The 26,573-nt window shown below is 48.0% G+C and overlaps 1 protein-coding gene across 2 annotated transcripts in view; it reads right to left on the bottom strand.

Annotated features, from left to right (window-relative positions):
* VPS53 (VPS53 subunit of GARP complex) overlaps positions 1-26,573 on the bottom strand; it is a 115,707-nt gene that overhangs the window by 85,677 nt on the left and 3,457 nt on the right. Inside the window, exons 2-4 of one of the 2 annotated variants that reach the window (XM_001513697.4) lie at positions 22,521-22,601; positions 18,440-18,489; positions 13,320-13,386 (exon numbers count right to left, since the gene is read on the bottom strand). In XM_001513697.4, the coding sequence (XP_001513747.1) occupies positions 13,320-13,386; positions 18,440-18,489; positions 22,521-22,601 (198 nt within the window). Of the gene's footprint in view, positions 1-10,472; positions 10,537-13,319; positions 13,387-18,439; positions 18,490-22,520; positions 22,602-26,573 lie in introns of those variants that run through there. The other variant, XM_029081994.2, reaches the window with a different exon arrangement.

Here is a 26,573-nt window from a genome sequence, read left to right on the forward strand (position 1 = left end):
AATGGACGATTTCTAAAACAAGGTTCCCCCTAACACCTTTAACACATGGAAGCCCCATTCCTGCCCAAAGAGGCTGGACTGAGGAAAGCTGTTTTACAAAGCCCCAATCCAAATCACATTAAGATTACTTTTTTTATGGTACTTGTTAAGCATTTACTATGGGCCAAGCCCTAAATCACTGATAGAGATAAAATATGATCAGGTCAGACACAGTCCCTATTCACATGGGATTCACAGTCTAAGTAGGATTTAATCCCCATATACAAAGGAAGAAACTGAGGCAGGGAAAATTTAAGTGGCTTGCCCCAGGTCACACAGCCGGTAAGAGGCAGAGCCAGAATTAGAACCCAGGTCCTCTGACTTCCAGGTCTGTGCTCTTCCTGCTAGGCCGTGCCGCTCCTCTGTGACTTTCTAAGTCAACTCTACTTGTTCACCAGCTATGGGTCTCAAGACTAAGTCAAGTGCCCTACAGTGTGTTCCATCAGGACATCCTTCCCTCTGCCCCGGAGAAAAGGAGGAGCCTCAGGCACATGAACAACTAAGGTTCCCTAAACTTTGTCAGAGAAGCATATGCAGCCAAAGGGGAAGTGGGAAGGGGCTTTCAAGCCTTTGCACCCCACTTAGGGCTTTAAGGTTGATGAGTGGGTTGGAGACCTGCTCAGCGGGAAGAGTTATTGTTGACTCTCCTTTCCCCATCTGATAACACTGAGCCAATCCCCCTTTGCCTAGTCCCTTAGGGAGAAACTGCTTTGAAAAGCTAAATGGTTGGGATTCCTTGCCTCCACTCTAAGGTTCTGAAGTCTTTGGGAAGACAGAAAGTGTGCATGCAGGTGTGCGCACGCATGCACACACACCTCACCCGGAGATTTTATACAAAGGGTAAAGGAAGTCACTACCAGAGAAGTCTTCCATTTTCTAGCTCTTTCCCTGCCTCGAGGAGAGGCCTTGGGTCTTCCAAGATGGTGCCTGGCTCCAGTCATCTGGAGGGTGGGTATATATGCATCGTTGGACCCTTGGACTGGCCACCAGGGCCAAATGTCCTGGGGAACTTAAAGCATCCCTCCCAGATGGGCATATTACTTTTTGCCCAGATTCAGACCCATCCTAAAAGGCATGACTGTTGTTAGGACAAGTGAGCGAGAGGGCAAGCAAAATGACGTAGGGTGCCTTGGAGCCCAGTGTGTCACGGTAACACTGAGTACCGGGGGGGGGGTCCCACAAACCGGTGCCCTGAGAAATCTCTGGTGCAGGACCAGGTACTGTATCCCTACAGATCATTCTCATATCTCCTTGGACGCCTCCGAGCACATTCATACCCCTCTTTATCTGCACAGCATCCTTGTGAAGTTGGACGGGAAGAGAGATACTATCCCCATTTTACAGATGGGGAACAGGCACAGAAACGCCTCGTCCAAAGACATTCAGTTGCCGGGGGAGAAGGAGGCTAAAATCCAAGTGTCCTGGCTTTGAGTCCTCTGATCTTGCTGCTAGAACCCATAGCTGCTAGGGTCAATCAGGATGATCAACTGACCCAAGGTGATGAGGAGTTCACAAGTAGCAGAGTGGTTCACTGGATAGAGCACGGGCCTGGGAATCAGAGGGTCACGGGTTCTAATCCCGGATCCGCCACCTGTCAGCTGTGTGACCTTGAGCAAGTCACTTCACTTGTCTGGGCCTCAGTTACCTCATCTGTAAAATGGGGATTAAGACTGTGAGTCCAATGTGGGACAGGGACTGTGTCCAACCTAACTTGTATCTACCCCAGCACTTAGAAGAGTCTTTGGCACATAGTAAGCACTCAGCAAGTAACACAATTATTAAGTGATAGAGGTGATAGAGTTAGGATTAGAATCCAGGTCCAAGGTTGGCTCAAATTCAAGTCATAAGTCCTGGACCCCAGACAACCTTTTTGGAGCTGATAAAAGCTTCAGCTGTTTATAGGGATCTTTCTCTTTGCCTTTGCATCGGAGGTCTCTTCCTTATTTCTCCGGGTCCTTTCTTTCCAGCTCCTGTCATCAGTCTCCTCAGAGCACAAAAGCAGGCTGCACTGACATTTTCTCCAATTCTGACATGTGAATAATAATAATAATAATGTTGGTATTTGTTAAGCGCTTACTACGTGCCGAGCACTGTTCTAAGTACTGGGGTAGATACAGGATAATCAGGTTGTCCCACATGAGGCTCACAGTTGATCCCCATTTTACAGATGAGGTAACTGAGGCACAGAGAAGTGAAGTGACTTGCCCACAGTCACACAACTGACAAGTGGCAGAGCCGGGAGTCGAACTCATGACCTCTGACTCCGAAGCCCAGGCTCTTTCCACTGAGCCACGCTGCTTCCCACTTCCTTCCTGGAAGAGACTTCCTGGAAGTCTCTGGATTCCAGGAATCCACTTCCTGGAAGAGACCACCTGGGCCAAGCTATAGAAGGAAGCATTTGATAGCCATGTTACACACTTTCATCATTCATTTTAATGCTGGCCTCCCCCTGAAGACTATCAGCTCTACCAACTCGGGGAAAGTATTATACTTTCCCAAGCCCATAGTACAGTACTCTGCACATAATAAGTGCTCGATAAATACCATTGACTGATTGATAGAAGATTCACAATGGAAACGTAGACCAAATACAGCCAGGAGCAGCAGTCCCATGGCCCTTGGATGGGTGGGGAGGGAGGAGGGGAGGAACATGAAGACAAAGTAAAAGCTCCTTCAAAAGCTTGTCCGTGGCCAGGGCAGGGCAGGGTGGGACTTCCCGCACTGTAGGCCTTAAGCCCAAATGGTTCTACCCCATCAGCAGTGGATTCCACTCCACGACGTACCCGGCCTAGAAGGATCGGAGGATGGAATTTTCCTTTCAGAAGCTCAAAATCCTTGCAGCCAAAAGTGAGTGACCTGGGCGGTGGCCAGAGCAGTTACGATGGTGATGAACTGCGTTTTCCTCCTTCAATGTAGACAGTCGGGTTCAGACTTGTGTCTGCGTTGGACTTGGAAACTAGCAGATGGCAGAAAGTTATGCTTGACCTTCTTGGCTAGTGAGCAGTGCCAATGTAGATGGAAAAGGTCCAAGAGAATAATAAATAGCAGTGTTCCTTTCTGGTCTGTCATTTGTCTGAAATCATATTCAGTGATCATGTTTTAGACTATTGGGATTTACTGTGTTTCTAAGACAGAAGAGGCTTAACTGCAGAGCTTATTAGTGAGCAAGCTAGAAATTTCCAATGCGGGGGGGGGGGTAGGAGGAGGGCAGTTTTGCTCACGCTTATTTATCAAGATTATACAAAAGCTTAAAACCATGAGACTTGGAGTCTTACGGGAGGCTTGATGGATTAAAGAGAAAAAAAACCCACCTCTTCGAAATGTGTCACTTCCTAAAGAACAATTGTACTACAGAACACTACATGATCATACTAGTGACTTTTTATGTTGGGAAGACAGGGAGCTACAAATAGTCAGGATACAACAATTTTATGCATATATGACATATAATTTTATAATTATGGAACTGATTAAACATTTACTAAATGTCAAGCACTTTGCTAAGCAGTAGGGTAGACACGGGATCATTAGCTAAGACATAGTCCCTGTCCAACACAGGGCTCACGATTTAAAAGGCAGGAAACTGGCTCTGAGAAGTTAAATCATTTCCCACTCAGCAAGCCCAGTGGCAGAGCTAGGATAGGATTCTTGACTCCCAGTCTTATGCTTTTCACATAAGACAAAGAGCAACCACACTATAATTCTATTCAGTTACTAAAATCTGATTTGTTAAATCATTTAGTATCTTTCCTACAGTACTGTGACTTTTCAGTGCCTTTTATAATTGTGAATTATCCCTAGGGAAATCCAATAAAATTTGTCATTACTATTACATTCAATCATGGCATTTACAGAGCACTTACTGTGCGCAGAGCACTATATTAAGGACACTACAAAAGAGCTGACAGGCGTGATCCCTGCTCACACGAAGCTTATAGTCTACAGGACTCCATGGGGCCTGGTCCGGAAAGACTGAATGAATAGCCAATGGGAAATTGCAGTTGGGTTGGGAGGGCAATGCCAAGAAGGTGGCTGAAAGGGTTCCAGAATTCAGAGCTGGAGAGCTGAACGGGGTCTTTACCCATTCTCAAGTTCTTCCTGCCCCCGGTCAATAGAGCGCCAGGGTGCCAACTCTAAGGGTTCATATACTCTACCTCTTCCACTCTTCCCAGCATCCACGCTGACCCCAAGTTAACCCATCAGTAGACAAAATGAGACCCGGAGGCTGCCTTCGGCCCACCGGTTAATTCTATCCATCCCTCAAATAAGGGCTCTTTATACGATAAATGCCATAGCCATTTTATTGATAGATATTGTGAGCACTAATATTTTACAGCTTATTAAAATTTGATAAGCAACCCAAATAACTTCCCATTTGGGTTTCTCCTAGAATAATGAGAGCAATAATAATAATAAATGGCATTTGTTAGGTGCTTACTGTGTGTCAGGTACTGTTCTAAGCACTGGGGTAGACCCGCTGTCCTCATCCTTGCGGGCCATGAATCCCGGCTACTTCCCGCTAACAAGCTCTATCATCAGCCAGTCCCACCCACTGCCCATTATATTTCTGGGATCGAGCTGTCCCTGCTGAGTTTCCACTTTAATTTGACACTCAGGGAAATGCACAATCGACGTAAAACACGGTAAGCGCCACTAACAAGGTCCAACTACCAGCTCTAAAACCTCTTCGAGCCCGCTCTGACGGTGCCGACGGAAGAGAGGAATTGGGATTTGTTTTTCCCTCAGGACCTGTCTAATGAGGAGAAGCTTCCAGGCGGAGAGATGGAAAAGCTCTGCGGAGACGTGCCTCTGGGCCAGAAATGCCAGACAGCACTGTCGAGACCCGGGGACCGAACGGGATGAGATGTTGTAGTAAAAGAAAACCATCACTACCGTATCAAACAATTAATGGAAGTTTTACAGGTCTGGCCTCAGCTGAAGCCAAGAGGCCAAGCTAGCTAAAACGGAGAATTTGCTTGGACTCCGCCTGATTAGGACAGGCAGGCGAGCCTGTTTCTCTGCCAAATGGAAGAAATCCCTGGGAGAGAAAAAAAAAATACTGTAATATAGTGCTGGCTCCCTACAAAGGGGCTGAGCGACGTAATATCTGCACAACTGAACCACAGTGTAGGCTCTGCATTCCCAGCCTCTCCCAGGCATCAGAAATAACCCACGTCTGGGGCTCCTTGGGAAACCTTGGTTCCACCCAGCTGTGGAATGTTCCATCCAACCCGGTTGGGCCTGCCTCAAAAGGGGATTGTTCGCAAGATCATTTCTTGAGTCTATATCCTCGCCTATGGACGGTATAAAAATATTACTCCAGGAGAGGAGGGCCGGCGCATCCAATCTATTTTGAGCCTTTGTGCCTGGAAAAAATTCTAAGGCAAACTTGCAAAATGGCCTAGGCTATGAACTGAATGCTGGGCATGAAGGACTCTGGGAAAGGGCCAATTTTGGGAGTGAAATTGCTCCTCTGCCCCGTCGGAGGATTTCTTCAATTAAATGCAAATCCTTGCGCATCTGAGGCCCGTGCTCCTTTTCTGAAAAACGCAAGTCCCCGAGGAAACGCAATCAGGTTGCTTCGATTTAAAGCGGTCCTGGCAAGCGCCTGACGGGGGGCATTAAGTGACAGTTAATGAGCTAACCGCAGAGCCGCATCCCTGAACTCGTTATCCCAGCCGGGTCGGCAATGTCTTGAGCAATTTAAACCAATCCCGACTGGAGGCCCGAGGCTCTCGCTTTTGTCTGGCTTTGCTTCTGGGAGATCGCGGGGCCAGGGCCAGGCAACTGGGCTGGCGACTACGGGGGCCCAGGTTTCCTCTAGGTCTGTCTGCCTGAATGAAATTATGGTATTTATCAAGCATATGCCATGGGCCCAAGCACTGGCCTAAATGCTGGGGTAGAGAGGTACAGAACAGACACGGCTACGTCCTCATTGTGAAGATGGGACGCAAAACACGCTTTCTTCCCGGTGGGCAGAGTGCGGCCTAGAATTGCCCCCTGAATCCTCTCAATCACCCTATGAGATAATAATGTTGGTATTTGTTAAGCGCTTACTATGTGCCGAGCACTGTTCTAAGCGCTGAGGTAGATACAGGGGAATTGGGTTGTCCCACGTGGGGCTCACAGTCTTAATCCCCATTTTACAGATGAGGTAACTGAGGCACCGAGAAGTTAAGTGACTCGCCCAAAGTCACACCGCTGACAAGTGGCCGAGCCGGAATTCGAACCCATGACCTCTGACTCCAAAGCCCGTGCTCTTTCCACTGAGCCACGCTGCTTCTCGCTCCATGGCTCCAGTGGACTGGGATGGTTCCAGTAGTGGGGCATTAAAAATTTCTTTGGTTTCCTCAGTTTCCTCATTTGTAAAATGGCAGGAGGTTGATACCTCTTCTCCCTCCTTCTTAGACTGTGGGATAGGGACTGTGTCCAACCTGACTATACTGCATCTACCCCAGTGTTTAGCCCATAGTATGCTCGATGTGGGCAAGGAATGTGTCTACCAACTCTGTCGTATTGTATTCTCGCAAGCGCTTAGTACAGTATTCTGCACACAGTAAGCACTCAATAAATTTCTTCATTCGATCGTATTCATTGAGCACTGACTGTGCGCAGGGCGCTGTATTAAGCGCTTGGGAAAGTAGAATACAACAATAAACAGTGACATTCCCTCCCCACAACAAGCTTAAAGTCTAGACGGGGAGAGACAGACACCAATACAGAGAAATAAAATTACAGATATCTGCCTAAGTGCTGTGGGGCTGAGAGTGGGGAAGAGGAAAGGGAGCAAGTCAGGGGGCGACGCACAAGGGAAATGGAGATGAGGAAAAGTGGGGCTTCGCCGGTGAAGGACTCTTGGAGGAGATGTGCCTTCAATAAAGCTTTGAAGCGGGGGAGAGTCATTGTCTGTTGGATTTGTGAAAGGATGGCATTCCGGGCCAGAGGCAGGCTGTGGGCGAGGGGTTGGCGGCGAGACAGAACAGTGAGAAGAGTAGCTCTAGAGGAGCGAAGTATGCGGGCTGGGTTGGAGAAGGAGAGAAGCAAGATGAGGTAAGAGGGGGCAAGGTGATTGCTTTGATAACCATTAATAATAATTATTACAGTAACAACAATAATTATAAGCCTCAATAAAGCTTATAAAGCTTTACACACAACGGACACTCGATCAATATTACTGATGTGTGCGTGGAAATACCACACACACACACAGGCTTCCGGCAACTGAAGTGCTGCATGAGCTAAGGTAGTCGATTGAATATTCCTGTGACTTTTTCAAACCTTTTACACTGAAACTGCAAGTGAGTTTTTCCTAGCCTCCCGCAAACTGACTGTGTGCAGACAATTCCTTTATTGCTCCTGGTGGGGCAGCCACAGAGCCAATAATCTCTTTCATCCCTCAATTGAACTTGAAAGGCCACTCTTTAGTTGGACAGTGGCACATTGTGCCCTAAGCAATTTTCTTTTCAATTACATTATACCGTTGCAAACACTCCCAAGACCAAAGAGCCCAGAGACAGCTCAAAAACAGTTGTCATCAGGCACTCAAATGCGACCACTGGAAATGAAAAGATAATCCCTTTCCTCCAACCGCAATCAGTCCTAATGAACATTTCCGCTACAGAAAAGTCGGCTGGGCTACTCGGGCACATACTAGAAATATTTCATATACTTCACGTTTGTGCCAGTGCCAAAGTGTCTGTGTGGATCTGGCCTCGTCTCTGCTGCCCCTTTGGCCTTCCATCATCCTAAGGGATAGGGACGGGATATCCAATGTGCTTACCAGAGATTTGTGCAGACCGCCCATCCACCCCTCTCCTGCACCTCGAAATAAAAATAAATAAATCGACTTGCCCGGCCCAGCCCACAACCTTGTTGCGGGGGACTGCCGTAGGGGACCCTGCAACTATGTGGGGGCAAAAACGGGGGGGGGGGGAGATATTTTTGGGCAGATGAAGACTGTGAGGGGGCAGGCTTCCAAATGCTGCTAGGTCAGAAAGCCACCATCTTGGGTCCCCTCAGACTTCATGGGAAACTTTCAAGTCTCGTCAGAGAGCTGGGATGAGCAGGTCTGGGATACCAGAATGCCACTTTGGGGGTCACCACCAGCATGGGGCAGGCAACTGCAATCTCTAGCAAGGGCGAAACGCTCTCAGTAATGACATCTTTAACTATTAGAAGCCAGAAAAACGACAGCAGAGGAATTTGATCTGAACGTCATTGGCTTGCTTAGGTGAGGCCAAGACAGGGGTTAGGAAGTTGCCACTGACAAGGAAAGAGGAGGCTTAGTCACAGTGGCGATGGAGTCAATGAATATCCATTAATAAGAACAGCACAGCCTCCCTTATACTTGGATCCTCTGCCAGGAGTTCTGCAAAAGGCGGTCAGAGAAGCTCAGCATTTCACAAAATGTCCATCCCAGGGGACTGCCATAGAATAAGTCTTTCCAGTGAACATGTTTTCTCAGTTTATCTATATTAAAAAGCTGGTTTAAGTCAGAGCAAAGCTCCTTTTCCAGATTACCTTCACAAAAGAAAAATTTGCCTTTATCCCTGTTAACAGCTCTCCAACAAGCTTAAGCACTTTATGAAACAAATCAATCTTCCAGGAATTCAGAAAGTGAACTTTCCTCTCTTCAAGGGGAGAGGGAACTGAGGGTCCTCACCCTATAAAACTGAACATTTTTGGGCATCCATAATTCCACCAAGTATGCGCTAGTCAAACAAAGCCTCCCTTCAGCAAACCAACAGTCGGACGGTGTCGGGAGATTGAGGCTTTCACCCCCGCGAAACAGGATTACCAAGGACCCCATAGGAGCGGCTCCCTTAAAACAGGTTTCCACTCCAGTCTGCATCACAAGCTGCTGGAAAAGATGGATGGAGGAGATGACAGGAAAAGCAATTATTTCTCCTGGGCTTCCTCTCTGTCTGGATTCTAAGGAGACGAATACACAATTCCATCGCAGACTGAAATGCTATTTAAACATTCTTGAAAATGTGGTCTTGAGCTCTGAAATAAGACCCACTCCTGCTGCAGTACCCTGTGACCTACTAATATCTGAAGCGAGGGTTTGCCAGCATTCTTGCACACGATTCTGGGCCTGACTCTCCAAACACAGCCAGTTTCTTCCCCGTAAAAATACATAAACGTGAGATCCGGATCTACCCGGTAGGAGCAGGGCACAAATACAAATGAATCACTCGCTTGCTTTCCTACCTACTTGGAATTTAGACACCTGAGAGTCTTGAAAGTATTTTTAGGTTTCCAGCAGGCTCCCGGCCTGCGGGCCCAAATCTTGATCGAATCACAGTGAACGGCAGTTGTTATCTTTCCAAACAGTAGTAAAACGAGTAAATTGGGGGCATTCACTCCCAGATCCAGCATTAAGCCATTTCAAAATAGCTCTTTTCCCCCATGAATCGATGTTCTGTGTTTTTATTCTAAAGGGATCTTATTCTAATGAGATGCCTTCACTGTTGGGCTCACTGCAGGTTCCCTATAGACTCTCCAGGGTACAGCAGGGGGACCAATGGTTCGGACGTAACGCCGTCACTTTTTCACATGACACAGTGAATGGTGTCCATTATGTGGGGTAAAGAACTTTTCCTTTATGGAACTGAGTTAACTGGTGGTTGAGACAAAGCTGTATAGTCATTTGCTGAGCAGTAACGATTTCTGTGACAACAAAATGGAACTGATTTACTGTAAAATGGTTGGGATAAGTTCAAAGGCCATGGCTGCAGGCATTAGTGCGACAACATTCTGGCTGAGGAGTTAAGGCAGGGGGTGTAATTCATTCTGCCCCGCCAGTCCTGGAGCTGGGATCGTGGGTAAGTTACTTAACTTGTTCACGATTCCAGGTGGCCAGGGGACTCAATGATTTCGTTGCACCCCCAGTGAATCGGCATGCAGCCAAAAGGCGGAATGCAGATCCTCCGGCTCTGACTGCCCCAATGGCCCCCCGAGCCCCAGATTCTGGGAATCTGGTACTCCTGCCCCGGCCTCCCCAGGATGTGGAGGGTAGAGTTCCCCACCTCTAACAAAGGGCTAGATTCAGGCAGAAGGGCATTCCCTCATATCCCGCAGGTGGGAAGGGAGCAGAAACTCCCAGCCACTGATGGAACCCTATGCCAGTTAGTCTTCTGTTCCATCTCTCTCTCTAAGGAGACTCCGGACCCCAGATCTACCGGCCTACGTCCAGTTTCGCCATTTGCCGGGAATAACGAAAGGGGGTAACGTCAGAGAAAAAGCCCCGGGAATGCACGAGTGGTTGGAGGCACTGAGCGACCAGCGTGATTTAAGGGAGATATTTATCTTCAAACAGGCTGTTGCCCAGAGTAAGTTCTCTCTCAATCACTCGGGGCCTGGACTCCAGTTTTTTGTTAGCAACTCTTCCCCTGACGTGGAGTGTTTACAGAATCAGATGCCTGTCATACCTCTTCTTGAAGAAAAGGCTTCTGATTTGATATTGTCGGAGGGGAGGTCCCCCAGGATGGAAAGAGACAGAGTCAATTATACCAGACAGGAGCTGGAAGAAAAACCATCACAGAGGGACTTTTAGTCTGGCGACGAGAAGGTTCCCTCCCCGCGCTCCTATCAGAGAGGCAGTAAATCCTACAGCAGCTTTCCCCAAACCGTGGCCCCCACCGCTCTTTCCTCCCCATTCCTTGATTCCTTCCGGACAGCTGACTCCAGACCCTTCAACAAATACAATAACCTCTTAGCATCTGTTATACATACGCTCGTGTTTCCGTTGTTTATTTTCTTGCGGAGCTTTCCAGGTTTATATGCTTCTGTCACTGGAGTTTTATGTTTCTTTTAATGTTTGTGGAATTGTGTCGGTCCGCTGGAATCCCCCCCACAGTGCATAGGATGCGACCAGACACCCAGTGAGAACTCAACAAACGCTGCCATCTGACTAGGAGGTCTCAGGCCACTAAACCCTCGGCACCCTCTAGACTGCAAGCTCCTTGAGGCGAGGAACACGTCTACCAACTCTGTTATATTATACTCTCCCCAGTGTGCCAGCACACAGCAAGTGCTCACTAAATATGATTGATTAAAATGGGAGAATAAAGCGCAAACTTAGGGACAACAGTACCAAGACTAACTTGGAACCTGCTTGAGAATACCCTGCTCAGCCTCGGGCAAATGCAGACAATCCAAAGCGTAGGCCAAGACGCTTCGTACACCCAAATGTGTGGCCTCTGGAGAAAACTCTAGTGGAGATTCACTCAATAGTTTTTATTGAGCGCTTACTATGTGCAGAGCACTGTTCTAAGCTCTTGGAATGTACAAGTCGGCAACAGATAAGTGATGAGATCAGTGATGGAGGGCAGAGCGGCTCATCCGCTGCTTTAGAGGAGAACAGGAAAGGAGAATCAGACTGCAGCCCAAGAGACACTCAGAGCTCTGGAGGTTCGAGGGACAGGGACCGTGTTTAATTCCCATGTGTATATTCTTTCCAAGTGCTTAGCACAGTGCCCCGCATACAGTAAGCACCTAGTAAACTCCATTGATACGGGGTGCCTGGAATGCTCCCCTTCTCCAGCCGGGATTGGGGCTGCTTCCACTTTCAGTCCGAGGCTGGGCAGCTTTCCGGTCTGAAGGCCTCGGGTTCAGGTGGTGGAAGCAGCCGGGACGTGGATTAAAATGAAAGGGCCACCTTGACCCGCTGGAGCGGGCTACGCCAGGGAAATGGCTTGCGGGAACAACTCCGGCCGGCCTTGAGCTACCCTAGGGGCGTCTCCAGCAGTGACCACGGCCACCAGCAGACCGAGCAGGCAGGGGGTCGGGGCCTGGCAAGGAGTGGAGGTTTGGGCATCTATGCTTGTGTGGCGAGTGTGAGAGTGATAGGTATGCGAAATTGTGTGTGAAGTCACATTTTGTGAGAGGCAAATGTGTGCCAGGGAGCATGGCTAAAGGTGTGTGTTTGACTGTGAAAAAGAAAAAGAAAGCGAAAGAGAAGAAACACAGGAATGTGTAAGGGGAAGAAATAAACAAAAAGGAGGATTTGCCACCTTAAGAAGCTGGTTGTCTGCCTGCCGATCCTGAACGCCTGAAAGCGAGCTAAATTGTTGGAAAGGAGAACTGATGGGGCAAGTTGGTTAAGTTTGGCCACCCTGACCTAGAGGGCAGAGCAGGAATTAGCACTTGAAAGGCCCAAGTACTGGCACTGGCTTTTATTCAATTGTATTTATTGAGCGCTTACTGTTATTAATAATAGTAATAACAACAGTTATAGTATTTAACTGTTCTAAGGTTGTCCCACATGGGGCTCATACTCTTAAACTCCATTTTACAGATGAGGTACTTGAGGTACAGAGAAGTTAAGCAGCTCGCCCGAGGTCACACAGCAGACAAATGGTTTATCCGCGATTAGAACCCACGTCCTCTGACTCCCAAACCTATGGTCTTGCCACTAAGCCACGCTGCTTCTCGTGCTTATTGTGTGCAGAGCACTGTATTAAGCACTTGGGAGAGTACAATATAACAATAAACAGATCCATTCCCTGCCCATAACGAGCTTACAGTCTAGAGGGCCACTGACTTATTGGAACTCAGGCTCTCTATCTCTAACTGGGGAAAACACCACCAGGGAAAGAATAAGCAATTAGGTGATGTCTGGGAAGCCCTGAGCTCTGTGGAGATGGGTACTCTGGACAGGAAAGGGATCATGACATTTGTTTCACATCATCAGATCTCCTCTTTTTATATGGTACTTGTTAAGCACTAACTATGAGTCAGGCACTGTACTGTATTCTACTGTATTGTGGGGCAGACTCAAGGTCAGGTTGGACGAAATCCGTGTCCCACATGGGGCTCACAGCCCTAAACCCCATTTTACAGGTGAAGTAGCTGAGGCAGAGAGAAGTGAAGTGACCTGTCATGATCACACAGCAGTCAAGTGGCGGAACCGGGATTAGAACCCAGGCCCTTCTGACTCACAGGCTCGTGCTCTATCCACTAGGCCTTGCTGCTTCCTTCTCAGCATCAACCGGCACTTACCTGACAGCTTTCAATCTAAGACTCCCAGACTCCGGAATAGGGAATGATGCCATGCCAGTTTCTCCGGGGACACTCTGCCAACTCGGCCTCTCGCAGCCAGGTTCCCACCCGGCTGCAAAGTGACCTTCGCCCCGGGCCTCGCCCCAACGCATCATCACCGGCAAATTCCACGGGGGCCGAGGCACTGCGCCTCTGCTGACCGTGGACCAGGCACGGAGTCCCCGTCACGTGCTCTGCGAGGCAGAGACGGGGGAGGCGAGGAAAGAGTTACTTACTTGCCTTCCGTCCTGCCCCACGTTGGTCTGAGCCCTCACTACTGTGCGAATGTTGTCATCCAGTTTCCTGGCAAGGAAAGAAAGTGAGGTCATTCATCAAAACCATCCATCTTGGGGGAATTCTTTAAGAAAAGGATTCAATAACTCATCCTTCAGTACTGTCGGTTCCATGCCAATCTCGCAGATTACCAAAAACTAGACCAATTCAATCCCCTCGGCTCCTCAGAGCGAAATAAACTAGGAGAATATTCTTTACTGCTGCTCTCTGGAAACTTTTCAGGTTCCTTAACGTGAAGGCCATGCACAGTGCTCAGCACACAGTAGGGGCTTAATAAATCCCAGTGATTTGAGATTTACTGAGCGCCTATCGTGTGCAGAGCACTGTACTTGCCGTTTGGGCGAGTAAAATACAATAGAGCTGGTGGACATGATCCCTACCCACAAGGAGCTTACACTTTAGAAAAGGAGACTGATATCATTCAAATAAATTAGGGGAAATGGATATCTATAAAAGTGCTACGAGGCTGGGGAGAATATCAAGTTTTTAAAGGGTAAAGAGCAAAATGCATAGGTGAATAGGTAACAAGGGAGCTTAGCCAGAGACGGCCTTTTGGAGAAAGTGTGATTTTTTAGTAGGACTCTGAAGGTGGGTCGAGAGGTGGTCTGTTGGCCATGGAGGGGGAAGTTAGTTCCAACCCAGAGGGAGGTTGGGGCAAAGGGTTGGCAGCAAACGAGATCGGGGGACGGTGAGTAGGCTTGTGCTAGAGGAGGAGAGAGAAAAGGCTGGGTTGTAGTAGGAGATCAGCGAGGTAAGGTAGGAAGAGGAGAGCTGACTGAGTGCCTTACGGCCGATGGTGAGGAGTTTCTGTCTGATACAGAGACGGATAGTTAACCACTGACTGATTTCCCAGAATTTACCTCGTTGAAGTTAATTTTAGTTGGCGGCTGTGCCAGCTTGGAGCAAACCAAATCAAGCAGGTTGAAGGAAAGTCATGGAACCCACCAGCTTCTTAACAGCTAACGATACTTAACGCCTGCTAACCTTTGAGAGGAATTGAAATTGGGAGCATCAGCACGCGATTCAGCACACATTAGAGTGTTAGGCTGAGCGGATGCAGACAAGATATATTTTTATGAGACTGTAATTTCACGGCTTCCTCCTGATTGGCCCAGGAATCTGTTTAATTGACAGCTGTGGCCGGGGGGGTAGGGCCTGGAAGCTCTGTGATTCCCCTCGCCTTGCCAACAGTCCGCCTGGATTCTGGGCACTGCTTTGGAGGTCTCCCAGGAACAGACGCCACAGGAAGGGGGAAAAGGACAAAGGGGATGGAAGAGCCCAGAATAAGGAGAACATGCTACTAATGAGGGCCTGGGGTTGGCTGGGAGGTGGGATTTGGGACCTACAGCACCAAAAGCATTCATCCTGCGTGAAGAGTGCAATATTTAACATGACATCTGCCTGGGGAAATCACAACAAAACAAAAGAGTAAGTCAGCCTAAATTCAAACACTCAGATTTTAAATTGCTAAATGTAAGATTAGGAAGGAATTTCCCTTGGAGGAAACATTCAGAAACCGGAATGCTTCTGCCTTAGTCTAGGTCACCAATTCCTCACCACTGATTTTTCTACACTGGTGTACTGCTGCGACAGAGTGGGGTTATGTGCCTTAAGAGTAACGATAGTAGTGAGATTCATTAAGTGTTTACTTTGTGCCAAGCACTGTACAACGTAGGCAGATCGGACACAGTCCCTGTCCCACATGGGCTCACGGTGTAAGGTGGAGGGAGAAGAGGTACTGAATCCCCTTTTTATAGATGGGAAAAGTGAGGTACATGTCCCATATGAGGACAGGGACTGTGTCTAACCTAATGATGCTGTATCTACCCCAGTGCTTAGTACAGCGCTTGGCAAACAATAAGTGGTTAACAAATACCATCACTTGTCCAAGTTCACAGAGCAGGCAAGCGGCAGAGCCGAGATAAGAACCCAGGTCCTCTGACTTCCAGGCTTGAGCCCTTTCCACTAGGCCATGATGCTTCTCCCTGAACATGTAGCTATATCATGGTAATAATAATAACAGTATTAATTGTAGTATTTATTAAGTACCTACTACGTGCCAGGCACTGTACTAAGCGCTGGGCTGGATACAAGCAAATAGGGTTGGATACAATCCCTGTCTCACGTTCTTAATCCCCACTTTACAGATGAGGTAACTGAGGCAAAGAGGAGTGAAGTGACTTACTCAAGGTCACCCGGCAGACAAGCGGCCAAGCCGGGATTAGAACCCATGACCTTCTGACTCCCAGGCCTGAGCTCTATCCACTGGGCCATGCTGCTTCTCATGGGGTATGGTGCCCCACACACCTAGCTGTTATAACTTAGGGTCCATCCTAGAACCCATGGAAAAGTAATATGAAATTCCTCCACAGGCCATATACTGCACGTCAACTTCACTAACCTATCGTTTAACCTTTACTAAAGCAATGCAAAGCACACCACTTCTTAAGAGTTACAATAATTACGAATCTTTGCAAGAAACTACAGAAACAGCAGCTCACTGTGGTAATGGGTTTTCAACGTCAGTGAAGAATCTGTCCACTTTAGACTGACGAGCAGTCTTCTTCAAACACCCTGAAGCAGACAAACACCTTATGAACAACTGGGAAATGCTTTCTCCATTAGGGTTTTCTTCTTCAACCTCATTCAAAAGTTCCTCCATTTTTTTGAAAATTGACGTTAGGCTTATAAACCCTACAATTTTATGTGGTGGTGAATACACCGCAACATAATAATAATAATAATGTTGGCACCTGTCAAGCGCTTACTATGTGCAGAGCACTGTTCTAAGAGCTGGGGGAGATACAGGGTAATCAGGTTGTCCCATGTGAGGCTCACAGTTAATCCCCATTTTACAGATGAGGTAACTGAGGCACAGAGAAGAGAAGTGACTTGCCCACAGTCACACAGCTGACAAGTGGCGGAGCCGGGATTCGAACCCATGACCTCTGACTCCCAAGCCCGGGCTCTTTCCACTGAGCCACGTTGCTTCTCTGATCTTCAACTGCAGCAGTACACGGGATTGTCCAAGTTTGATGACATAAGGTTCATTATGGGCAAGGAACAAGTCCGCTAATTCTCTTATACTGTACTCTCCCAAGTGCTTAGTACAGCGTTCTGCACATAGTAAGCACTCAATAAATACAATCGATTGCTTGACTGGTCCTCAATGGGTAATGAGCACTCAGTGAGAGGTACTTCACTCATCTACTGCTGCACCATCTATTTCTCAACTAAAGTCACCTCCCCAACCCTGGTTATCGCTACTCAGGGCCTTTTTGATGCTTGCAAATTCCGACACGTAGTGTGGGCAGGGCTCCCTCGGAGAACCGTTCATTGCTGACACTTTAATCTCAGCCCGGATGAGGAGGGGCCAGAAAGGAAGGAATTTACTTCCCTGCAGCTCTTGGTGAGAACCTCAAGAACGATTGGGCATATGCGTCTAGTAAGGCAACAGACTACAGAGGCCGTAACCCTTGGACACGTATAACGTGGGGTAAGGCATCAAGGAATCCTGGTTTTACCCCTGGGGGAGCAGGGAGGGGAAAAGGATGTATCCTGGAGTGGCCGTAACCTGGCGTAAGGCACCACACAGTAACGGCTATATCCTCTGGAGGAGCGCATTGCGTAGGGTTGTGACCTGGGGAGTGCCTGTAACGCGGAGACCAGGAGCACAACAGAGTTTGACCCTCGGCTTGAATTTCGTAATCCTGCAATTCAGTCACAAGCCCAGTTTCCATCCACTCCATACTCGTCAGGCTTCCTCTACACAGCAGCTGCTTAAGCAGCTGACCTCTTTTCCTCCTTTCATAGCTAACTTTTAAGAAGATGTTTGATTCGAGCCCAAGGGAAGCAGAAAGTGCCCACACAAACCAGGGAAGGGATCATCTGCCCTAGCCGGGCCCCTCCTAGCTGGAAGGAGCGGCAGAAATGGTAAGCGTTTTGTGCCAGAAGTCGTCAACTGCTTATCGAGTGTCTGTTTGGGACAGGGGTCTGTACGAGAAGTTACAGAATGCGACGACACTGACCTGCCCTTTCACCAATTTGCAGTGGAAAGGGGAAGACAAACCCAGATCAGCTACAGGCATGCTCCACTAATAGAGGATGAAGACAATATGGCACGAAGCCCTTTCCTATAGGGCTGTGGTCAGGCCAGCAAGGCAGGGGGAAAAAGAGGGACTATAAAGTAGAGTTGGTAGACCTGATCCCTGCCCTCAAGGAGCTAACAGTCTAGAGGGGAAGACGGACACGAAAATAAATTACAGATGGGGGAAGGGGCAGAGTATAAGGTTATATACATAAGTGTTCTCAGTAAGGGAAAATGCAGTCAACTTCCAAATATTAGTGCTGGCTCTCCAGGCCTCCTTTTTCTCCTTTTTGCTAAAAGGTAGATCATTTTATGTTTCCTACTTCTTAACTTCAAGCGAGACTGGCAGGGAAAAGTCAAACTCAGATCAAACAGTTCTGCTTCTTCAAAACAATCCTTGAAATTGGTACTTCGGGGTGAAAGGAGATTGGCAACTACCGTTTGAAATGAAATTTTGAAATCTCAATTTCTGTCATCCATTCCTCTATTTTCACAGCTGAGCATAAGAGGTTCTGGTAATTTACTATCTGGGTGTAGAGCAGGGGAGGGAACTGCATTTATGGATTGAAACTCAGATGTTAAACCTCAAAACAGACCTCAGAAATCCCTTTTTTAAAAAGATCTCCTGGCCGGAGCTTGATCCGAGACTCACTGAGAAAAGAACCATCGGCTTAAAGTTATTGTTTCCCTCATCGAAAATCCACCTAACCTTGCAGCACCGAAATGGCTCCGACCCAAAACAACCAAGCCACGAAGGAAAGAATAGATCACTTTGGCCCAAGCGTCCCGTGGAAAACTGGATGGAAGAGAAGTCTTCTTGAAAGGAGACCGCCGGGAGGAACTTCCCGTTTAAACGTTCTTAGAGCCGAAAAGGTATTTAGGTGAGGGCGTATTTAGGTGAGAGCATCTGAACTGATCCGTGCTTCTCATTTACGATCCGGGGATCCTGTGGCGTAAATGCGCTCTAACACTCACCTTATCTCCAGCCGGATTTTGTTCACAACTTCATCGATGTTGGCCAGGGACTACAAAAGGAAAGGAAGGGCTGTTATTTCATTTAGGAGAACGGTCCTTCCCTGGAAAACAATGGGGTACGATGGTTCTAGCCGGAACCCTCTGAAAACCCTGAAGCACAGTGGAAGTTAGCAGTCTGGCTTTAACCCTTTGGTAAATCCACACGGGGCGCGGAATTCAAACGGGCTATGCCTTGCTGCCCTCTGGTGGAACGAGCTCCAAAACGGCGCGACCACACAGCGTGGTGGTCAAGGGACGCGGCACCTTTGTAATAATAATAATGTTGGTATTTGTTAAGCGCTTACTACGTGCCGAGCACTGTTCTAAGCCCTGGGGTAGATACAGGGGAATCAGGTTGTCCCACGTGAGGCTCACAGTTAGACCCCATTTTACAGATGAGGTAACTGAGGCCCAGAGAAGTTAAGTGACTCGCCCACGGTCACACAGCTGACAAGTGGCAGAGCCGGGATTCGAACCCATGACCTCTGACTCCCAGGTCCGGACTCTTTTTCACTGAGCCACGCTGTACCCCTCTGAACACCTCACCCTGGAAAGGACACTGAGTCCGTCATGGTCTGACAGTCCCGGCCAGCTAACGAGAGGATGGGAAGCGGAAGAGATGGGCACACTACTTAGGGGAAGCAGCGTGGCTCAGTGGGAAGAGCCCGGGCTGGGCAGTCAGAGGTCATGGGTTCGAATCCCGGCTCCGCTTCTTGTAAGCCGTGTGACTTTGGGCAAGCCTCTTCACTTCTCTGGGCCTCAGCTGCCTCATCTGGAAAATGGGGGTTAAAACTGTGAGCTCCACGTGGGACAACCTGATCACCTTGTATCCGGCCCCCCCGGCGCTTAGAACAGTGCTTTACACATAGTAGGTGCTTAACAAATGCCATCATCATTATTATTCTGCCTTAGACACACAGCCCAGATATCTAAGACACAGTAAAAGCAGTGTAGCTTAGTGGGAAGAGCCCAGGCTTGGGAGTGAGAGGTCGTGGAGTCTCATCCCATCCGCGGCTTAGCAGCTGGGTTGACTTTGGGCAAGTCACTTCGCTTCTCTGTGCCTCAGCTACCTCATCTGTAAAATGGGGATTAAGACCGTGAGCCCCACGTTGGACACCTGATTACCTTGTATCTCCCCCAGCGCTTAGAACGGTGCTTGGCACATAGCGCTTAACCAACGCCACAGTAATGATTATTAAAAGCAAACTTGGAATTTGAATAAAACCTTCCTTCCCTACAGTTTAAAACACCTTCAGAGGTCAACTCCTCTATCACCACACCACCTCAGAACTAGGTACTGTCCCCATTTTAGACAGGAAGAAACTGAGGGCCAGAATAATAATAATGGTATTTGAAAGCGCTTACTAGGTGCCAGGCACAGTTCGAAGCACTGGGATGGATACAACCAAATTGGGTTGAACACGGTCCCCGTTCCACTTGGGGCTCACAATTTCAATCCCCATTTTACAGGTGAGGTAACTGAGGCACAGAGAAGTCAAGCCGCAGAGCCTAAGGTCACACAGCACGCAAGTGGCGGAGCTGGAGTCAGAACCCATGACCTTCCGATTCCCAGGCCCACGCTCTATCCACTGTCCCATTCTGCTTATTTGCTAAAAGGAGAGTCAGCTTGGGACTCTAGACTGTAAGGTCACTGTGGGCAGGGAATCGATCTGTTTATTGTTAAGTTGTACTCTTCCAAGTGCTTAGAACAGTGCTTTGCACACACAGTAAGCGCTCAATAAGTATGACCGAATGAATGAATGATTCCTACCCACGCCTGCCTGACCCCCAGCATGCAGCCCCCTTCATTTCCACTGGGAACCTGGAATGAATACTTGGGAAAGATTCTCAAAAGGTCATTTGGGTCACCTTCCCAACCTTTCTTGTTCTGGGAACACAACAAAAACAAGGGAAGATGCCTGAGGTAAGGGTGGATTCTTACAGCTTTGTCCCCAAAATGCCTAGTCTGGTGCTCGGCTCGTAAGAGGAGTTTAATAAATGCTGTTAAGGATGTTGCCGGGTGTGCTGTCTGCTCTCCTCCCCTCCAGTAAAAAACCCTTGGAGGCCGGAGAGGTTGCACACTGTTCATAAAGGTCCTTCTAGACTGTCAGCTCCTTATGAGCAGGGAACTTGTTTACCAACTCTGGTGTATTGTACTCTCCCAAGGGCTTAGCACAGTGTTCTGTGCTCAGTAAATACCACTGATTGATTGCGTGGGCCTTCAGAGTGCATCGGCACGTAGATAACCAAACATGGCTGCCCCAGCATCGCCGAGGCCCTAGGGGAATCGCCAAAAACACACAGTTCAGTGATCGAGCTGACCGAAAGTCTTCCAAAATCATGTCCATTCAAAATCGAGGAGAAAGGAGAAGCCTCAATTTTCACCTATTCTCGCATCTAACCGATCCCTGTGGTCGGCAAGCTATCTACCCCAAATCTCTGCTTTTTGCAACTACCCACTTGTTCTGTTTCCAGAGGAGATAGAGGACCTTTGGAGGGCTTTCTTTTAGAAATCCCTCGGAGAACCACTGGGGTGGATGGGCCCTTGACTGATCATCTAGCTCAGCTTTCTCTCCCGAGGTAGGACTCCACTCCACTCACTCACTCATTCATCGAGTGCTTCCTGTGCACGGAGCTCAGTACTCGGCATCTGGGAACCTAGTGCCCACCTTCTGCCCCCAAGGAATTCACAATCTCCATTCCAACCAGGTAGAGGAGACTATCAGCCAGTAAAAATAATCAATTTATAGCAAGTTTTCTCTCGTCCAGTCTAAATCATCACCATTCATCATCAGGCGTTCAGAGGTGCTTGTTTTTAAACTCTAATCAGGAGAGCAGGTAGGTGTCTATAGGTTCAGGAGAGTAGGTAGGTGTCTGTAGGTCCAGAGTTTGAAACAAGTCAGAAATTGGGGCTAAAGAAATTTAATAAACTCTTTCCTTTTTCTTAGGTTTTCAAGAGAATTTGAACTTGAGAGTGAACTTTGACCTACGGCCGGAAACGTGTGCTCTCTCGGGTCTTCGGCCCCACAAGAGGTTTTGCCAAGTTAGGACGGGGTCAGCCGAAAATAGAGACTTGGTTGGTGTCTGTCCCTATCCAGTCTCTCGTTCTCCGAAAATAGAGACTTGGTTGGTGCCTGTCCCTATCCAGTCTCTCGTTCCTTACCGGCACGACCCAGAGTCAGAGTTCACTTTGGGGATAGGGAAAAGAAGGAGGAGGTGGCAGGGGCAGGCATCAGTGCCCGAGTCCCTCCAAAATTAAAAAAGGATCACTTCTAAAACTGATGACTATCACTGGGCAGAACAAGCAGCGTGGCTTAGTGGAAAGAGCAAGGCCTTGGGAGTCAGTGGTTGTGGCTTCTAATCCCGGTTCCGCCACTTCTCAGCTGGGTGACTTTGGCCAAGTCACTTCATTTCTCCGTGCCTCAGTTTCCTCATCTGTAAACTGGGGATTAAGACTGCAAGCCCCACGTGGGACAACTTTGATTACCTTGTATCTACCCCAGTGCTTAGAAGAATGCTTGGCACATAGTAAGCACTTAAATATTATTATCATTATTATTATTATCTCTCACTCCCTTCTGCCTCATCTTTGCACCTGGATTTGTTCCCTTTATTCACCCTTTCCTCAGCCCCACAGCGCTTATGCACATATCCATAATTTATTTATATCGTTTGCCTCTCCGCCTAGACCGTAAGCTCATTGAGGGCAGGGATCGTGTCTACCAACTCTTCCACTGTACTCTTCCAAGTGCTTAGTACAGTGCTTCGCCCACAGTAAGTGCTCAATAATAATCATAATTATGGTCCTTGTTAAGGGCTATGTATCAAGCACTGTTCTAAGCACTGGGGTAGATACAAGTTAATCAGGTTGGCACAGTGCCCGTCCCACATGGGGCTCACATTGATAAGACGGATTTACAGGGGCTTCTGAGAACACTAGGAGGCGGGATCAAGAATTTTATTTCTTGAAATGATTGAATATCAAGATGTTACACATTGAATATCAAGATGTTACACTGACACTTATGCAACTTAGACTTACTTGTTCTGTTGGGAAGAGGCTATTGATGTAGTCCACAGCATTAAAATCCGCTCTGTCCAGAGGACACTGACTAGGAAACACCTAAGGGAGGTGGAGAAAAAAGATAAATGGTCATTCCTTACTCTACCGGCATATACGGTTGAAATAGCCATAGCCCACACTGGAAATGATGAGCCACAATGAGATTCTACAAGGACTGATACTGGTCCTACGGTTAAGGCAAAGAAAAAAGAAGTAAAACATAAATCAGTACCCAGTGTGAAAAGAGGCTTTTTAGACTAAGTAAAGCTGACTACATAAAACACAGTTTCATTTCCCCTTCAGACAGATCACGGTGGTAGACTTAGAGAATGCCCTTTCCACGAACAGCATCTGTCTGGATAGTATCCCATTATTATTATGGTATTTATTAAATGCTTATTATACGTTACGCACTATTCTAAGCACTGGGATAGATGCAATTTAATAGGTCTGTGTTTGAGTCCTCATGGGGCTCACAGTCTAAATAGGAAGGAGAACAGGTATTGAATCCCCACTTTAGCGATGAGGAAACTGAGGCACAGAAGTGACTTGCTCAAGGTCACACAGCAGGCAACTGGAAGAGTCGGGTTTAGAACCAGGTCCTCTGACTCCCAGACCTGTGCTCTTTCCACTAGGCTCTCCAGCTTCCCGTGGCCTGGTGGAAATGTCCATGTTGAAAGTGGCCATTTTTGGAAGAAACGGCTAGGCACGTGGCACTGGACATGAGGTTTTCCTCCATGCAGGGTTCGGTAAGAATGCAGCCTCTGCACTACAGGAGAAATGGGTGTGTATCAACCAGAGCCAAAGAGCAATTCACCATGTCCCGGAGTTCCCTTAGCAGCAGAACGAACCTTGCACTGAAGGTATTTTTCAGAAAGCTCAAATTCAGACAGCCCCTAAACTGAAACAGTCCTTTCCTTTGGTCAGAAGCAAACCAGGCTCCCTGGTGAGAAACACAACTACTTCCTTTCAAGAAGTCTTAACCCAGAGCATGATGAATTATGAAAATAGTCAAGTGAATCCCAGGGGGACTGTGTCTCACCACTCTGACTTGGAATCAAGAAAGTCAACAGTCTGAAAGGAGAAAGAGTTTCCCCAGAGAAGCCTTCTAGAGCAATTTCGGAGCCAAAGCATCTAATCTCTCTACAGGGGACTGAAAAGGATCCAAAAGCAACTGGGGGAAGTTTTGAGGGCTTTGTAGCATTCTGGCTTTGACGGTTGGCTTTCTTTCTTATAAGCAGCATTTCTAGGTGGTGATGTTCTAGCCTTGCAGAGCTACCGGGAACTTCTCTCCCTTGGATCTCCCCACTTCCTCCTCACGCATCACTGCTCTCCATTTGCTCACCCCAGCTTTGCGTACTGCCATCTACAACTACGGAGCGGGTTATTACAGATGCATTCACAGTCAGCTGCCCCGGTCAAAAGAAAATGGTAGGATGTCACTTTGGTCCCAAGATGTTCTAATACTGCTCCTGGGCCATGACGCCTTCTCTCATGAGACACCTTTCTTCTCTAGACTGTAAGCTTGTTGTGGGCAGGGAATACATCTACCAACTCTGTTGTATTGTACTCTCCTAAGTGCCTAGTTCAGTGCTCTATACAGAGGAAGTGCTCATTAAATACCACCGATTGATAGTGAAAAGACACCCACTTCTCTGAAATCCCTATAATTTACATCATAATATAATATAATGTTATATTACATAATTTAATCCCTCTCTCGATCCTGCCTCCGTATTTTCTTCCCGACCAAGTTAAAGAGTTGGAACAACCTTCCGCTGCTTTCTAATAAAGCCCAGCCCTTTTCCGTCCCCTCTCCCCAATCCTTCGGATCCTGCCTCCAATTCCATACCTTCAGGACCGGTTTTCTCCCAGCCGGGTCCCCGCGCCCAAAAGGCGAGACCTTTAAGGGTCTCCTGTCTTAAGGGTCACACTGGGACATACGGCTGCAATAACTAACTTGAAAACAAAATCAGTGGACCCTTCTCAGACTGAAGTTAAACACTGCAGGAGTGAAGCACCTGTAGAATATCAAAACTTCCCTCGACAACTCCACTCCCTCTTAAATGTGAAACAAACTGCTTCAGCTATTGGCCGTCAAGTCCTCCATCCCTCATCACAACCAGATGCCCCCCGCAACCGTCTCCACCTGATTATTCAAATTTTTCTTTCGGCTCACAAAAAGCATGGCTTTACCATTCTTTAAATGCATCAGAGATCCACGATTGGAATAGTGTACGCCGTGCTGGCTGTCACTGTCGATTAGAAAGCGTGCAGGGAGGACAACTAAAATGATCCGACAACGGAGCAGGGAATGGTCCATATAAGAGACCCAAAATATCAGATCTCTTCAGATTGGAGAAAGCTGGAGGCTGAGGGAGTAAGATCGGTAAGCACACCGAACCCAGCACTGGATCACCTCCATCCTCCAATTCTGGTGAAGGAAATCCAGGCACCAGGCCAACTTTGGCCACTTCAAATTTATCCTTGCTTGCCGTAATTCAGTCCTCTTTTTATAAGCCCATCAGCCAAGGCTAGTACTTATGGACTTATTTATATCGCTCCTCAGCACTCTACCAAATCCCACTGTGAAGTGAAGCTTAACGATGACAGGTCCAGAGCCAAACAGAGGGAACAGGGCTTCACCCAACACCTAATAAATCTAGGAGATATTACCATGGGAAGTTGTGAAAACAGAACGCTTCGATACGGTTATGAAGGATTGTCCTAAATTCCCGAATGATGGGTTCCCAGTGAGTTATTAGAGGGTACGAGATTAACGATGAGGGTGACTCTAAGGGGGGCAACTTTCTCCAAGCATCCTCCGGTCTCACTGTCAAGGGCAGAATAGTGGACGGGGTGGACTATTTTCGTTCTTACGTCAACAGGGGAACAGATGGGGGACCAGAGTGGCTGAAGAGGAGATGGCCGATCCACCCAGCCCGGCAGCGCGCGGGTATGCCGCAAGGCTGGGTGGAATGCCCCATCTCCCCGCAGCCCTGCTCCACTACCCACTTGTCTGCTGTGTGACCTTGGCTAAGTCACTTAACTTCTCTATGCCTCAGTTACCTCATCTGCAAAATGGGGATTAAAACTGTGAGCCCCATGTGGGTCAATCTGTTTACCTACCCAGCGCTTAGAACAGTGCTCGGCACATAGTAAGCACTTAAATACCAACATTATTATTATTAATCAAATACACATTCGGCTCAACCCCCAGGGCCCAGCTCCGGCGTCACAGACCTTACCGAGCCCTTTCCCCCGGGGAATAATAATAATAATAATGATAATAATGGTATTTGTTAAGCGCTTACTATGTACAGGCACTGTACTAAGCGTTGGAAAATCCCCAAATCTCACTGGGTCTCCTTCTCCAGGGGACAACCAGAACCGGGGTACACTGTCCTTTTATTCTCTTCATCCCAAAGCCTAATGGAGCCTCCCCTACCCCGTCAGTTTCCCCCACAGCCGCCGGCTGCTCCCGAAATACTCAACCGCCACCGGCCCCGGAAGCCTTTTCAGTGCAAACTTCAACAACTCAGAATATCGGGAAGCTCTGCTCGCCCAGGAACAGGAAGTCGGGGCCCCCCAGTCACAGGTCCTCCTCTCTGTTTCCGACTATGTCTCCCCAGCCACTGCCTCCTGAGGGGGCCTTGCATTTTCCCAGTCTCCTAAACTCCCAAAGACAAGGAGAGGAGTCCTCTTCCTCCCTCCCCAATCTTCCCTTTAAATTCTGAGTTCTCTGGCCCGGCCTTTCCATTATTTGTTGCAGTCATTTACCACAGCTGTGGCACCCCCAGAATCCACCTCCAATTTTCTTAACCATTTTTCCTATCTTTCTTAACCTTCTCTCTCTCTTTCTCCACCACGCACAGATCTCTGGGGATGTCGCTATCCATGTCGACGTCCTTACGTCAGCCCAGCCACGCGCTTCCTCTCATTTTCCGACTCCCCAGACCTCCCGCTCCACTGGGCCCACTGGATCGGAGTATTCCTAGTCACTGGACCACCTCCTAACCTGCCTTCCCTCCC

This window comes from Ornithorhynchus anatinus, chromosome 17 (genome assembly GCF_004115215.2).
Source record: "Ornithorhynchus anatinus isolate Pmale09 chromosome 17, mOrnAna1.pri.v4, whole genome shotgun sequence".
NCBI lineage: Eukaryota > Metazoa > Chordata > Mammalia > Monotremata > Ornithorhynchidae > Ornithorhynchus > Ornithorhynchus anatinus.